Consider the following 17,652-nt stretch of genomic DNA (forward strand, 5'->3'; position numbering starts at 1 on the left):
GTTGGTTCTCTTCCTGTCTCTTCAATCAGCAAGGTTAGTTTTGATGCTGATTTTACAACAAGACACCATAGATGATCTAAATATACTGCTGCTTTTTTTGTTTTGTTTTTGAAGCAAAGAATGCAGGAAACGTATGATTTTTTTTTATGAGTGATGCGAACAACTATAAAAGACCCCGAGGTAACTTTTTATTCAGTAAATGTAGTTAATGAAAAGTTAAATTTTGGTAAATCACTTTACCAAAGTAAAACAAATTGTATAGATTACACATGACACCATTGAACAGAACTATACATTAAACACACCTTGTTCGTTCTGCTTACAAGTGACCATATAAGCCTTCTACTGTAAATTATCTCTTCGTAACAGCTGGTAATGTCTTTTACTAAGGCTCACATGACAAGCATATAATACTGTCTGGTGATATTAAACCAGTGTGCGTGGATAGTTGTTTGTTCTGTGTGTCTCTCTGTGTTGCCCTGTGACAGACTGGCGACCTGTCCAGGGTGTACCCCGCCTCTCGCCCAGTGAACGCTGGAGATAGGCACCAGCAACCCCCGCGACCCCATGAAGGATTAAGCAGATCAGACAACAGTGCTCATATTTATATATGTGTATACATTGTTACACTAGCAATGAAACACACTAGCACATAAAAGCACTTCAAACGTCTCATTGCTCAAACAGTCCATGGAGGCTTAAACATAAAAAATATAAATATACCTATTTCATCTAAATTAAAACAAGATACACAAAGTAGTTATACTAGTTATTATAAATTTAAAAATATTTAGACTAAAGTAACAACAATAACAACATAGAATAGTGCACATTTTTTTCCATTGCTGAATTTACATTTAAACAGAATACCTTTAAATACAATTTCAATAAGGAGAGAGGTGCTTAAAAGGAAGGTTTATCTGCCAAAAGAAAGCTTGTTCTGCATCAGATTTCAAGATCTCAACATATGTAACAACATCAAGCCATGTCTGGTAATTCAGCAACTGCTGAAATGCAACATCAGTAGTTTAATATAAATCCTCTTTGGTTTGTTAATGCTGCTTCGTTTACATATCTATGACTGAAACATATGAAAAAAGGCTGTGGTGATTAGTTTTAACAACTTTCAGTAGAACCCATCACAACATTCAGCTTACATTGTTATCCGGAGGATCCGATTTCAGAATAAATGACTGCATCTGGTGCTGCAGGAGTCCTCTATTCTGGTAATGAAGAGATGATCTGAGTCAAACTTTTAGCTGATCATAAAAATGGTTCAGATTTTGTTGCATTCAGTCGGCTGGACTTTTATTTCCTGTCAGTGTGAGAAGATTAGATCAAAATGTATTTTATTAAGGAACTGTAAATTGCCAGTATACAATACATATAGATGAATATATCAAAAATACATTTGGAAATCTCTCAACAAATGTATCCCTGTAGATCATTTAAAATGAAACTACTTAACTCTAAGGAATACAGATGATACAAGGGTGTGGTATGAGATTTTCATGGTATGATAATGTAGAGTGAAAATATTATGGTCTCACTGTATCACACTACGTGTACAAAAATTGAAAAGCAGAATGTATCATATGACCCAATTCATTTTTATTCAAACAGAAAGGAAATAATTATTCTTACTAAAGCCAAATTAAATATTTAAAAATTACAGTTACAATATTTTGACTGCAACCTTATTGTTATTCTAAATTCTTCTAAATTTAAATTTTGAATGAAAGATTTCCCAAACCTTGTTTTCCAGTCCTTAATGCAATTCTGTTTTCATCGTCCTTTTTTGACATTTTTATCTTTATAGTCTAACATTGGGACTAATGAAAGCTGATACTAGCTGGTTATATCGGTGCTGTGTTAATTATTCCTTCTTATAACTGACTAAAAGACATAATACATGTAGACTTCTTTCAGCCAGCTGACCAGCAGTGCGCAGCAGCAGGTTGGCGAGCACACTGGCAGACACCATGACAGTAAACCTAGACTGACATTATGACTTTCCAACATCCTAACCAAATGAAGTGAAATGAAATATTCCTGTTCGGTGTATTTTGTATCAGAATCTATGTGCGGTAATAAAGAGAAGCAGGTTACTTGGAGCAAATCAAAAGCATATCTTAAATAAATCAACCACACTTGCAGGTGTGCATGCTCAGTATGTCAATGTCAAATGTATTAATATTTTTTGCATGAGGGATTGTTGCAAAGCCATTTACAATGCAACCTGCTGGGTTTCCATAGATAGGAAACTTTTCGACCAATCTGTGTGATTTGATTGAATTTGACTTTGTAAAGTGACTTGAGGTGACATGTATTGTGAATTGGCGTTATATAAATAAAATTTAATTGAAAATAAATAAAGCTGTACTTAAAGTCCCCATCAGCCACTTTCTGCTGATATCTTGTATGCAGATGATAACCAATGCAGATGATGATCTGAATTCTATGTTATCCTATAATAACCTGACACGGTAATAATATAAGGGCACATTTCACTACAAGGGCTGACTGTACCTGCAGCTCCAATTTTCACTTCAGAGTAAACAGCACCATCCTCTGGTTCATGAGGCCTTCCTGTGAAAACCATCAGATAATCAATAAAGGTTACAACTTCTCTGTTATTTTGCACATTGAGTGTGTTTGGAGCTCACGCTTTTTGCCATTTTGAAAGTTGTTCAGTTGAATGAGAGAGTATGTAACGTCTGTGAATTCACCTGCAACTGAGATATTTCAGGATTTTAGTCAGTTACTGATCAAATCACACAGCTGCTGCACCTGTAACTAGTTTAAAAGATATACTCCACTATTTCCAGTAGTTTCTGAGGATTTGACAGACCCATAATTACATGCAGTAAAGGATGGAGAAATAGGTTGAGCAGTTATATTCATTTATGTACAAAAAAACCTTTCAATCCCTTTTTTATGTTTGTTTTTCTTTTTCTGTAGACTTTGTAGATTCATCTTAAAAAAAGAAAAGAAAACTAGGAGAACTGCTTGAATATATATATATATATGTATATCTGTATATATATGTATATAGCCACTTTGGTTATTTGGTTAAAGGTCAGTTAGACAGTTTTTGCAGCCACCCGCAAGTGTCTGATACAACTCTGACCAGGCCACTTTCATGTGATGAGATAGTAGAGCCCAATCTAAACGAAAAAAATTATAATAGTTGTGTAGGTCTCCTGGATGGATTCTTCTTAGTTGAAATGTTTTGTCTCTTCTCCAAGAGACTTCCTCAGTCCGAAGAGTTGCTGATAAACTCAGGTTTTTAAGCCGTACCTTTGCATAGTGGTTCAATGGGTTAATTGGACAACTTTTGATTGTCCCAGCGAAGAAGACCTACTCAGTTTTTTATTTGTTTTTTTTTAATTAATTTAAGAAATGTTTCTTACTGGATTTTGAGATGCATCCGGACCAGTTTAGACATGTTAAAAATAATCGGCTCTGATGAGTAAACCTGACACGGCTAGGAGGTCTAATCTAATCAGACATTGATCACAAAAGGACATAAAAACCTATTTTGGAATAGATACAGTGGACCAATATAAAGCCCCTGGACTAGTCCCGATTTCAAGCCCACTGAAAAGTTGTGCAGTATGCTTAAAAGAAAGATCTCCTCCAGGAAACAATCAATTTGATTGATGATTAGCTCCAGCATGTTCTACCAATATAAAAATGGTCAAATGTCCAACCAGAATCATGCTAGCAGATGGCTGCAATTTTCCACTACTTAGCTCAGATTATTTCCAGTATCAGTAAGCATGCATGTATGCATTATAATTTGTATTTATCATTTTCAATTTGTGGGAATCAGTTTACATTCATTATTATTAAAAAAAAAAAAACATTTATAGTATCTTGTATCATTATTTTGACTTGGAAAAAAAACAACAACTTCAAATGCATAATTGAAAACCCCAAATTACTGTTGCGTTTATGAAAATGATCTGTGTATGCAAACTTCTGACCAGCTTTCTCAACAGATAATGATGGCTGCTGATTAACTTTTTTAAAACAATGCGACCCTTACAAAGCAATGTGGTAATGTTAATGTAATCAAGACAAAACATTTATCTCAATGACTAATAACAAATACTGAAGCTCTGACCTTGAAGAGGAGAGCTGTAGACATGACTTTCAGTCTGGCTCACTCCGTGATTTGGGTCTGAGGTTTGACCGCTGCCCTCTGACTGCTTCATTCTGAAATATCACAAATGCAACAAATTAATAGCAAACAGTTGAAGGATTTCGAGTTTAAAAGAAATAACATCATGTTGTACTGACCTGATACACCACAATATCTGTGGAAAAAAATATATCACATTATTTGTTTTATTACTGAATAATTTAAAAGCAACAGCGTTATTGAACACAGTTGTTTCTGTCTATCATATAAATGCTAGATTTAACCACTAAAGATAATTTTGATCTGCACTCATTGGCAGGTTTATGGTCTAGAACAAACTTCAGCAGCTAGTTTCTGTCATAAATTAAGTTAATGTGTTACCTTGGGTGAAGGAGCTGAGCCACGCCTTAACCCTGCCTCTGATAACCCATCAATCCACTGATACCAAGATCATTCATCCTTCACAGTCCATCACTTTCTTCCAACCCCTCCCTCTGGTACAGTCAACTGGATCTCAAATCATAGTTTTTTTCTCTTAATCTCATCACATCACCCTTTTCCTAGTCTCCTTTTTCATGTAGGAGCCCTGTTTTACATGTTTTCTCCCTCTCCTAACTTACTTTTTCTTTACTGTCATATGTGAGCATGGTGGCGTCTGGTCGTGGGCCCCACTGTGGGTGAGGTGGTGGTATTAGTCAGTGTGTGTGCAGGAGGACCTGGATCATGTGGTGGGGTGAGCAAATTTCTGTTGACTATTTAAATCAACCCTGATGGAAATGCCCACTATTTGGCGATATGAAACACACCAATCCAAGGGTCTGTTTTCTTAAGCCCATGAAATTAAGTAAGTAAAGACCACAACCAGAAAATGATTCAATGCTTCTTAAGTGTTTGTCTTAACCAACAGCACTGTTTGGTGTGATATTTTGATGACCAGAGGACCCATCCTCATGCGCCTTCCTTCAACAACCCTTAAATTTCATATCTTTGTGGCATGGTCCTTGCTAGAAAAGATCACAATATATCTGCGTGTCTGCTAACCTAATTATTTTTAAATAAACAATCTGATCCAGTCAGAGCGGAAAAAGGCCACACCTCTGGACCGTCTGTAGTGCCACAACAAGAGCAGGAGAATAAAGAGAACGACTCCAATGACTAGTCCAACGATCAACATCACAGGAAATGAAGAGGTGGCAGGACTGGACAGAGCTATAGGAAATAAGAAACATTAAAATAATTCTGTTAATTATGTGCAAAGAAATTATTATAGACTTGAACATGTGCAATAATCTGCAGCACATGCACATAAACATCCGTGTTCATCTTGTGCCTCTCTAGCAGCTAAATGATATTAATGCATAAATACATCAGATGTTTTCATCCTCACCTCTAACAGCCATCCAGCTCTTTGGTGACTCCTTTCCTGAATGTTGACACTTGTAGAAACCTTCGTCTGACTTTGACACTGCAGAGATATTCAGCTCCTCTCTGCTGTCATTGTGGAGCAGTTTGTCATTGTGATAGAAAAACACCTTGGAGAGCAGCTTTTGTTGTTTATCTCTGCAGCTCAGAGTAACAGGATCTCCCTCAGCCACAGGATGGACGGGGCTCACCAGGATAGGACCATAATTATCTGTAAAACAGTCAGAATATCAGGGTTTAGACCAATCAGCTGGAGGGGATGTTTATAAAAGTGAATTATAAATAATAATGCTTGTTTAAAGTGCCAAATGCCTTTCCACTCTTCATCCTTTTCAACGCCTTCTTTACTTCATCCTTGGTCATCTTTGCTACTTCCTGATCCACAAAGGTTGCATCTTCTGCTGTTGTTCTCTCATTTTCCTCATTCATCAACTCTTTAAAGTACTCCTTCCTTCTTCCTATCACACATGTTGCTCATGTCAGCACATTTCCATTTTAATTCTTAATCACCCTAACCTGTTGAACATCCTTTCTTTCTCGTCCCCCTGCCTCGCAGACGTGTATAAATCCTTCTCTTCCTCCTTACTGTCAAACCTATCATACGAGTCACTGTATGCTCTTTGTTCGGCCTGGGCCTCGACCAATTCGGTATGAGGAGATTATATCATTGACTTCCGTGGTAAATTTGGCAACAGTTTCAAGCCTGATGCCCTTCCTGACACAACTCTGCATATATCTGGGCTTTGGGACACAATATCCAGTGCCCCCTTTGGGTTTGCATTGTATATATAACTCACATATTTATTAACGCAATCAAGATACTGTAGGTCTAATCAAATAGGGTAACTCAATTTATCAAATTAAATTAATTAATTAATAACAAGCAACATCAGCATAAATAGCCATATTATGCATATTTTTAAATAACCAAACAATAGATTAAATGAAAATTAAAATATTCAAACTTAAATCATGTCAAAACTTTGCTCTGAATGAATGAAATATAAACAAAGCATCCAATATAAAATGTAACTGTTTACAAGGAGTCCCTCTACTGAGGTAAATAAACCAAGACTGTGGAAGTAGCTCCTTCAGAGGAATATCCTCTTGGTGCCATCTTTGACAAACGTCGCTAAACAACTGGACAAGGCTTAGAAATCATGACTTTCATGAGCACAAAACGTGTGTGTTATGCATTGATGCTTTCTGTGGGAAAAGGCCACTGTTTTCAGCAAGTGGAATCCTATTTATTTAAAGAAATGTTGTGCCAGAAGCCAGATAATGGCTATAATATTAACTATTGTGGTTAATTCTGCGCATGCTATGGGTCAGAGGAGAAATGCGGGAGCAGTGGAGAAGGATGCCATGGAAAAGGCTGGTGCAGAATTCTCACAAAAACTGAAAGAAATGCCTTTAAATATTTAAACAATTTTTGGGGGGAATTGATGGCAGAGAGGATGTGTCTTATGTTTAACAGGAGGAGCACTTTTCTCATGCTGGATAAAATGGAGAGTGCTCGAGCACCACTAGGGTGCATCTGTGCACAAGCCTGACTGCATGTCTATGACATCTATGCAACAGATAAGAATCTGCAAAAGTTTAGAAATCCCAACTTACATTGATCAGTGATGTTAACAGCATTGCTGAACTCTCCTGATCCAGACTCACACCAGAACACTCCACTGTCATACCAGAATAGTTTGAGGGTACATGTAGATCCATTCAGGTTCCCCCAGTAGCAGCCGTCTGACAGTTGATCTTTTTCTGTAAAGATCCTCACTCTCCACTCTGCAGAGTTTCCCTCACAGCTCAGAGACACAGAGTCAAACCTGAAGTGTTGGACTCTGTCAGGACTCACTGAGAGAGATGCTGCTGGATGAGGATCTGGACACAAATATGCAATGACATTACATCCAAGCATAGGATAAAGTTGACAGGATAGTCTCTAAATCTTCTGTGGCTTTTTCTTGCTTGAGTGTTGAAGATCAGTGTTAACATGGCAACAGATCAACCAAAGAAGTTTTCAATAAAAATAAAGAAAGTGTTTGTTTGAAGAGAGAAAACGTTGCAGCATTTATGGGTAATCAACCATTTCTTAAATAAGCCAGAACCATTAGCTGTCAATTTTTTATTTAGTTTTTTTTTTTTTTTTTGTTCTGCTTTGTATTTTCAATTAAACAACATCTTAAAAACAAAAGCTAAGATAAACTTTGTTTCTCCATTACATCGATAATGAATCCACTGATTCTGCACACTTTCCACATCATTTCGAGGATTAATTATGTGGCTGAGTAGAATTAATTTAAAAGCATAATTTCCCGCTCGTTTGGAGGAGGCAGACTGAGAAAAACTGACCTGCGGACCAGACAAAACTTGGATCTCTGTACTTTGGTTCTCCAGTTCCCGCTTCACACACATATCCGGCTGTGTTAGTCTGTCCATGAACAATGTAGAAATTCTCATCCGTTCCGTTGGAGCTTCCAGGCAGCAGCTCATAACTGTAATATCTGCCTGATAGTTTAGGGACGGCTTTATACCAGAAGAACCTTGTCCCTGCAGGCAGATGTTCCACCTCACAGCTCAGAGTCACTGAGTCTCCAGGACTCAGCCACGATGGAGAAACGGAGAGTTGATCTGTTGGACAGAGATTGCTCAGATTTTGGCTCACATTGATTTGTGCAACACTGTTCCTTCTTGAACAGCCAAGTGTTAAAATATTAATATATTAACTAAAGGCTTCAGTTCAATGAAAAATATGACTATCTGACACACTGTCAGAAACTCAGTGTAATTCCTGTAACACAATTCATGAACTAATTTTATTGTCAGACACTTCTGGCCAATTTAAAAGCACTTTAATTATTACAGTTTTAAAACAGAACTAAGTAATTTACCAGTAGCGCTCCCCCTACATGACCTTTTGCAAATAGCGCTGTAGTATACCCAGGCTGCCCTCTGTGATGTGTGGCCCACACCCCACAGCTACAGCACACTGTCCCTCTCAAAGCAGCTTAGTTTTGTATGGCTAGCAAGAACAACACAGAACTAGAACCAGAACATGTTTCAAAAAACATCCGCTAAGGAAGAACTGGGTGGAAATCCAAATAATCAAACTTACTAGTTATGGTGTTGGGGTAACCAAAAGGACAAACACTGATAAACAAAGTTATTATGTGAATGTGATATTGAAAGAAAAGGGTATTTATGACTGGTTTGTGTCAAACACATTAAACAATGTGCAATATTATTTTTATAGGAAATAAACATGACCAACTTACATACAGTTAATATGAGAACATCACTCCAGTCTGTTGTGCCATGGCTACTGCTTCCTCTGCAGCTAAAGTGTCCTCCGTCGTACTCAATAGTGTGCACGTATATGCTGGATGTATTTAACCTGGTTGGCCTCCATTCATACATCCACTGAGATCCGCCTCCTCCCTGGATCTTACATTGGAGGATCACTGTCTCACCTCTGTATATCAGAGGCCAGTTTGGTTGCATGATCACGGTGGGTGTAATGGGAACTGTTCACATAAACGAGGTAAAGGTATTAGTTCAACAGAAGCATTAAACAATAGAAAAACTTTATAAACAGAGCTTGATTATATCTTCATTCTGTAAATACGACCACTTTATGAATAAATCAAAACAACGTTGCACTTTTGTATGAAGATGGGGTGAAAATGATATTTCTTCATTTCTTCCATGTTCTTTAGGTAAATAGGGAGAAAAGCAATTTTTAAGTCTAGCAATATTTTTTCAGTATGGTGAAGTTCTATAGTTCTATACTTCTATAGTGAAGTTGAAGTGAAAAGTGCATAGAAGTGAAATGTGATAAAATTTCCATTTTCGGACAGTGCAACAGACCTTTAACAGTTGGCTTTAAACAATTATTTTATCAAACAAATAATTTGAGTGGTGTGGATTACCCTGAGCTATATCTATAGTTAGCTGCTATGGGCTCAAGCCTCTAGAGGAGATACTGACCATTATTCTTTTCTCCAGTGTTGCATTTTCTGCAGTTTTTACTATCATGAACTCTGTGTTCTCCCCCTGGCCTCTCAGTACCAAAGTATGCAAGTAAGTTCTTGTGTACTACACAAGGATGTTTTTGGGATGTACAGCAGAAAGTACGTACTGCAGAGTATGGGAGGACCAGGAAGGTGACTGGAAAAGTCTGTACTCGCATGGTTCATGTTTGTTGGCTCAAACATAACCCAACGGATTAGCTCAGTTTATGTGAATATTTTCACATAAATTATAACATAAATCTTAATTTTAGAAATATCAAATGCAAAAGTGCTAGTACTAAATTGAAACCTTTTAAAAATAATGAGATAAAATTTGATGTTTAGCATAAAAAGAGCTGAACTATGTAAATCATGTTGGTTTACCATCTGGTATTTCTTTTTCAGACTAAAGCATCATTGTCCGCAAAAAAAGTATAGCCTCATAAATAATTTTTTGTTTCAACTGAGTAATACAAGTAGATGATGACCAGCTTTAGAGTTATACAGTTGTTGTTTTTTCATTATTCCTTAAGTTTGCATTGGATCCATGTGCAGGATATGTTTTAAAGATGTATTTAAAATTTACATTGTTTTTCTTTCCAATCTGCATCTGGCTGTAGTTGTTACTTTACAACTGTGCGATCCATTTAGAATAACTACTAAACACAGAGCAAAAAAACCTTTTCAATAATTATCATCAGTTAAACTCGTCAGATAACTACAGTATAAAGAGACACAAACAAAGTTTTTAGTAAAACAAATGTATTTATTAGAATACCTAAAAAACAAAACAAACAGATGATCAGCTGGCAGGTACAAAGAATTGATTATTTGACTATCAAATCATAAGCAAATATTAATATAATTTTAAAATGTAAAAGACATGAGAAGAAGACAGTGGAGGAGACGATGGCAGGACACAAAACGATCCCTGGAGAGATGTTGAGAAACTGCATCCAAACCTGCTGGCAGAAAACAATGGAAAATTAAATAGCATAGAAACAACCTTTATTGTCCCTCTCTGGGGAAATTCATCTGCCTCAGCAGTACCAATGTGAAATGAGAATGGAAGCATGCAGATACACACAAAGGTAAAAACTATAAAAGCAAAAAATAAGAATGAAAGACATAGAGTAAGGGCAAATTTGCAACATATAAAACAAAACTGCTACATTGTTAGTTGTTAAAAATAGCTGAATCAATAAATTAAAAAAAAACTGTGCAACTGAAATGTATAAAAGGTGAATGTATATTTCTGCATAAAACACAAACAGACTGATTAAAATAATGAAAAAGATTGAACAAAACCAGCAGACATGTAAACAGTTATTTAGTTTGTTGATTTGATGGTTATAAAGTCTAACACCTTCTGGGAGGAAAATAATAGAGTTCACACTCTACTAAATTAAGTTTACATGAAAAGAAATGTATTAAATATTTTTCTTACAATTAATTAACATGCTGAAACATTGATGCTAACAATTAACATGCTGCAAGACAAATAAAACAAACTGGTATTGTAAGGAAAAACTGGCAACAGTTCATAAAATAGATACATTAACTTAAGGGATCTATTAGTAATAATGATGCTTAGTAGTAAAAATCCAATAACACATACACAATGCCTTTCACGGAGACCCGCCATTTACTCAACGGTCCTGTTGCTGTGAAACACTAAAAATTTTTTAATTCCACAGGACAGGTATATGAAACTCCAACTGCCTGCTGAGCCTCTGGCCACCGCTGGCTGCCAGTGGATCTGTGCTGCTCCGAAGACTTGCATAGAGGAGGTTTTGAAGTCTAAATTCTCGCTTGAAAACCTCTTAAAACTACACTGTGTCAAATTAATATTGGAAAAAAACGATTGAATTTAGACACTCACCTTCTCCATTTACAATGCACAATGCATTGTGGGATACCTTGCTGGCCCAAGTATGCAGAAGGATGCAGCAATTTATCCTCAATAAAATACGTGGAGCAAGAACACATCTGGGAACTTGGAGCTTGTCTTGATGCCTGCTTAGAATTGGACCAAGTAATCAGGCTTCCATTGATGATGTTTCACAACTACACAAGTACAGATAAACACACATATTGAGAAACAGCCTCTGTCTTGTGTCTTATGGGCAGTTACACCTGCCCTGAAGTTCTGTTCATCTGTGACACCTTCTTGGAGGGGACCATAAGCTGCGCTAATGCTGCCAACTTCCCGTATTCCTAGATCGAAGGTTCCCAAAGTGTGGTCCGGGACCCGTTGGTGGGTCACAAGACACCTCTTGGGAGTCGTGAGATGATTTGATGCTGATGTGCTAAAAAGATTTAGAATTTACTGCACTTTTCTTGTAAGAGTTCTTATAAAAATACAACTTTATTTTTGTAAATATATGACTTAATTCTCATAATATTATGACTTTATTCTCAGAATTTCCAAGAAGAAAATGCGGGGTGGGAGAGTGTCAGGTGCTCAAGTGGAAAAAAGGGCACTTTGGTCGACACGTGGAGCTGGCAGCTGCTTTAGTTGGGTGAGATTTACATATTACATGCACAGTTGACGATCACGTCAGCCTATAGTGTAGATACCTATTTTAAATCAAAAGCCATATGCTGTCTGATGCAGATGTTTAATAATGTTGAAGAATCTACCAGTTGGTTTCTTCAACAATCAAATTGGAAACAACAGACCATTCGGTGCCCTGGGCAAGATTTTCCATTGCGTCTCCTGTACAGTTTTCAAAATTTCACGCCTAACTCACATTCAGTCACACAGGAAAACAGATACCTTTACCTTTGATGTTATCTTTCATTAAAAAAAAAAAAAAAAAAAACGAATGTCCAAATAAAACAGTTGAGAACAATTTGATGAATTTAAAACAGAAATCATGAACCTACACCAGACTTGCCAAAATCTGCTGATATCATAGAAGGACGCCTAATATGTATTAATGAGTGGCTACGTAGCAAGCTGTGTAGCGGGAGGAGCATGACCTGCTTTAGGATAAAAAAGAAGTTGACCCAAAACAATGATGCATTTTCAGTGCACTTCACAAAATTCTTAGAATTAAGCAACAAATTTATTATAGATTGGTTAAAATGTAGAAAAATTACTCACAATCACCCTTTAAACGGAACCTACTAAGTCAAATTTGAAACTTACATAACCCTTAGTTTTGTTTTCATTTTACACACAGAGCAGCAAGCACAAGGTTTTGTTGTCTAGACCAGAGGTCTACAATTCCATCCTCATAGTCTGGTGTCCTGCAACTGTTCTGTCTCTGCTTCAGCACACCTGAGTGAAATGATCAGGCCATCAGGGAATCTGGGGTACTTGACTGCATACTGAGGAGAGGAGGTCATTTAGCCATTTGATTCTGGTGTGTTGGACACATCTAAAAATTTCAGGACAACGGAGCTGGAGTTGAAGACCCCCTGGTATTGATGAAATCATTCTGTAATTCTAATCACAAAACGTTGTAACAAAGCAGCCTACCCTGATAAAATTACCTGGTAGGTTACACTAAGCAAGTTATCATTATAAATCTGTGTAACCAGTAACTATTATACAGCTTAAATCAGCTATACTCAGAAAAACAGTTAAAATATCTTTAAATCACAATGTACTTGCTGAGTGCAACAAAACTACATATGCATTCACCAAAATGAATAGAAGATGCTCCAGAAAGTCGTGGAACTACTTAACTACAACTACTTTTTAATAGTAAGGAAGTCCTTCTATACCCTACAGTGTACACGCAGCAAAAACTCCATGTCACTTAAAAGGGAAACCATCAGCAAAGAATATGGCCTTAAGAAGAAATCGTCTATACTTCTCTTTCCATTTCTCTTTCCGCTGTTGCTGCATGCATGCTCAGTATGACGGGTTACAGCAAGTTATTGCCTGGATGCAATAGACCGTCCAATATTGCAGCACACTCAGTTAGGAGGAGCGTTTGCTGCAGTCAGTGACTCAATGCAGTGAGCCGAACTTCCTTAGATAGAAAGGTTTTTTTATCTATATTAAGCAGTGTTGGGCACGTTACTTTGAAAAAGTAATTAGTTATAGTTACTAGTTACTTCTCCCAAAAAGTAACTGAGTTACTAACTGAGTTACTCCACTATAAAAGTAAATAGTTATCGTTTCTGGCTTTTTTATTTATTTTTTTACAACTTTTTTGCTGCTATGTCCTTTCAATGCACCCACACACACACACACACACACACACACACACACACACACACACACACACACACACACACACCCTTTTGTGTTAAACAGTGAAGTGTGAGCAAACAGCTTTAATTCTCCATCACATGACTTTCATATCGCGCATGCATTGACTTTTTCAACAATTTTCTCTCGCGGTTCTCAGCAGCAACGGCATTGTTTCTTATGGATTAATATTGTCCATATGCCTTCTTTAAATATTTCTAATTCTACTCGCAGGACATGCGCAATTCCAAACTTATTTCCTGTCATTGCCATGGTGAATCACGTTATTTGCGTTCCAGTGATCGGGATTTTTTTCATGCTCACGTTAAATGGTTGATTGGGCGCTGTGTTTAGTTGCCTGATGAATATCATCTGTTCTGAAATCGGACATGCTGAGTATGACAAAGGGAGAAAGAACTACTCAGAGTAACGGCGTTATAGTGACAGTCAAAGTAATTCGTTAGATTACTTGTTACTGAAAAAAGTAACGGCGTTAGAAACGCCGTTTATTTCAACTCCGTTATTCCCATCACTGATATTAAGATGTGCTGTCGGTGGAGGAGTACAAAACAAAGATGACCATAGATAATTCTATTTTCCATTTTCTGTTGAAACAGAGGACCATGCATACTCTTTACCCAGCAAGAGGGAAGAGAAAGTAACCAAGAAAAGAAAAATATGCAATACCCGGTGGCATAGCATTTTTTTAAAGACAGAGCTGCTTTTATACCCCACAGCGGCAGAGTTACTGACGTCAGTTTTTTTCAAATGCCATCATAAAAACCTTTGAACCAATAGCAATACCATCTGGTGACTTTCATGTTGGGATTTTATGTACCATGCACCTCCTGGGTCTGACTCTCTTTGCTGTGCTGCCTGAACATGATGGATTATTGTTCCCTCTCTATTCTGCTTGAGATTACAGATCTTATAAAAACGAAACAGTATTCGAGAGTAAACTTCTTAAAGTCTCAGTAGGTTCAATTGGTTATTAGTCTAACTAATACACCTATTGACATTAAGTATTGCCCCAGCTTCATAAACATGATTATGATACGCACTTAAATTTCTAGACTTTTATTATACTGTAGGTAAAACTATAGTATTATATCATTATTACATCCACAACTGAAGTCTGTTATTATTAGGTTAAAAGTTTACCATGCCGTCCATGTAAACTATAGAATACAACTGTTACTATACTGATGACCACTGTTCATACCTTTACAGCATCAATTTACCTTGTCGTGGGGATCCTGTATTGTGTAGAGGTATCTTGCTGACCAATGTTTCCTTTATCTCTGGTTAGACTAAGCTTGTTTTTACCCTGAGATTCTGGATGTCATTTGAGCACATTTTTAACAGATTTGAAGATAATACTTGGCATAATACTTGTTTCTTAAGGTAAATGTCAAGCTTCATTATATGCTGCTGCTGTGTAAGCCTAGTCATTCCTGTCTAGTATTGTGATTACAGTAAATTAGGCTAGTGGCTTGATAAAGGTAAAATGTTCATTTTATAATAAACCTATTCAGATCGCAATTGAAGAACAGAATGTCACAAGTACAAACGCAAAATATGGCAATATTTACTGGTTGCTAAATAGATTTATAGGCTGTGATCAATGCAAAATCCTCTATGCTTTAAACCAAAATTAGACTTTATGAGACATTCCACTTGGTATTTACCATCATAAAAGAAGAGATTAAAACCTATTTGGAGTAATAAAAACTCAATGAATCCACTCTACAGCTGTGACTTTAAAGAAAGAGCTACAAATTATCTGAAACTGCATGTTACAAACACTGGTTCTTTGCTTTCTTCTTTGTTTATTAAAATGTGGTTTTGCTGTTCTAGATAAAGTTAGGAAGTTATACAAATGGTCAGTTTTAACTTTAGCAAAGACTTCTGTTTGATGTTACCCAGTCTTTATAACGACAAAAAAAAAGTTCTCTTTCAAAAATCACAAATATAAAATTCTAAACTTTTGTCCAACCTTACTGGAACTATATACATGCAGCTATAAGGTTTAAACAGCTGAAGCAAAGACTGAGATTTATGGAAATTAACACTCCAGGTTGGTCTGACGTGAAACAGGACAGATATCAAAATGTAAGCCATGGCCCCTAATAAATATGGTGGAGGATCTGACAGCCTGTGGGCCTGCTTCTTCTCTGAAATACCAACATGTTCTAATTACAAATTTGTTGGGCTTTGTTAGAAAACTGAAAATTGGTTCTTTGAGCAGGATAATGAACCAAAACATCTGGCCACATCCCAACAGAAATGGTTCACCACACAAATTCAGATTTTCTTAATCTTTTGGGTGAGCAGATAAAGCTTATGAAGAGGGTTTAAGCCTCCCTACATTCGCTGTTATTCAGTTGTAAATAACTGATCTAGTTAAATAGCTCTACAAAACTAGGAGTTTTATAATTTCCGCTAATAGTTTAAGAGATGCTACAAAAAAAAAAAAAAAATACATTTTATACATGAGAAAAAAAAATCAAGAAATGTTTCTCACCTCTGGCGTACCCGCTGATGACTGAACTAAACACTACAATAAAGAGAAACACATTTAAAACACATTTAAAATACAGCCAGAAAAGCTTTTTTTCTATATTAAAGACAAACTGGCATTCAGAAACATTTCTAAAATAATTAAAATAACACACAGGCTACTTGTGTTATCTCTTTTGTAAAACTGAACAGAGACAACATTACATATAAATATTTAGTTTATCGGTACATATTATAAAAGTCAGTAGTTTACTTACAGAGTAGTATATGAAGCCAAGTGTGTCCCATCGTTACATCTCGACCTGATGCACAACTATTACCAGAAAGGCTTCTAGGTGGTTTCAACTTCAAGAATGAACAACAGAGAACAATCCTTCTTCTTTTCAGCAGCCTGCGGGTTCCCTTTTTAGACAGTTTAGCAAACTGCAGCAGCTTTGACCGCAGCAGTTGCTCAATGTCTTTACACTTCCTGTCCACTGTAGAGACACGGCAGCCTAGTTCAAGTGTCTGTACATGGTCTGAGAGTACACACACACACACACACACACACACAAACACATACACACACACACACACACACACACTAAAAAATAGTCAACTCAAACCCATCTATTGAATTTAGTGCAGTGGTTGATCTTTTCTTCATAAGAGAACAGCAAGCACTGCAGCCAAAATATGGCTTTTATTTTGACCTGCTGTATATTAGCCAGTCCCTAACATTTTTATCCCTTCTATTGCAGCAGGTAGAATATGTTATATACTTTGATACTTCTCTGCCCTCTGAATCAGCTTGCAGTCCATTTTTCATTGCTGAGAAAGGCTTCCTTTTTCCCATTACACTTGCTGGACACTCTGACGACCGTGGCAGAGAGGAGGATGCTGTCCAGGCTACAGTCCATCTTAGACAATGCCTCACACCCTATCCATGACACACTGACCCAGCAGATATATATATATATATATATATATATATATAACAATGTGTGTATTCTGGAACATGTAACAAAAGTAATTTTTCCCTGGGATTATTAATGTCTGATTCTGATTCTGATTAAACGCACAACATTCATTCGATCATAATCAGTCAGTTTTGTTGGCCATAACGCAGGATCATTGAAACTAACGCTGTGTTCTGTCTCTGAGCCACTATCCGATCGGGCAGTAAGCCTCTCCACCTGCATTGTCTCTGTTATCGCTAGGGATTGCTCTCCTTCTGTCCTGGGCCTGGGACAATTAACCCATATGTCCCCCCCTGTCAGCAGGCGTGCCTGCGGGTATCATTTAGTTAAGAAAATTAGGTGTCTCTGAGCTAGCTTCTTATCCTATTGGTGGTGTGTGCTTCT

At 36.9% G+C, this 17,652-nt stretch overlaps 1 protein-coding gene and 1 long non-coding RNA gene across 2 annotated transcripts; both read right to left on the minus strand.

Annotated features, from left to right (window-relative positions):
* Positions 1 to 313: 313 nt before the first annotated feature.
* LOC110368157 lies at positions 314 to 4,219 on the minus strand. The gene is made up of 3 exons (XR_004932516.1): positions 4,130 to 4,219; positions 2,530 to 2,735; positions 314 to 1,315 (listed from the first exon to the last, which is right to left on the minus strand). It is a non-coding gene; the product is annotated as an uncharacterized LOC110368157 (long non-coding RNA).
* Positions 4,220 to 4,374: 155 nt separating this feature from the next.
* On the minus strand, positions 4,375 to 16,822 carry LOC105924333 (high affinity immunoglobulin gamma Fc receptor I). The gene is made up of 7 exons (XM_036146311.1): positions 16,567 to 16,822; positions 16,314 to 16,346; positions 8,848 to 9,096; positions 7,925 to 8,203; positions 7,187 to 7,453; positions 5,535 to 5,780; positions 4,375 to 5,356 (listed from the first exon to the last, which is right to left on the minus strand). Exons 1-7 carry the CDS (start codon positions 16,595 to 16,597, stop codon positions 5,199 to 5,201), a joined length of 1,263 nt encoding a protein of 420 aa, XP_036002204.1. The 5' UTR covers positions 16,598 to 16,822; the 3' UTR covers positions 4,375 to 5,198.
* Between the last annotated feature and the right edge of the window lie 830 nt (positions 16,823 to 17,652).

Source organism: Fundulus heteroclitus, chromosome 14 (assembly GCF_011125445.2).
Source record: "Fundulus heteroclitus isolate FHET01 chromosome 14, MU-UCD_Fhet_4.1, whole genome shotgun sequence".
Classification (NCBI taxonomy): domain Eukaryota; kingdom Metazoa; phylum Chordata; class Actinopteri; order Cyprinodontiformes; family Fundulidae; genus Fundulus; species Fundulus heteroclitus.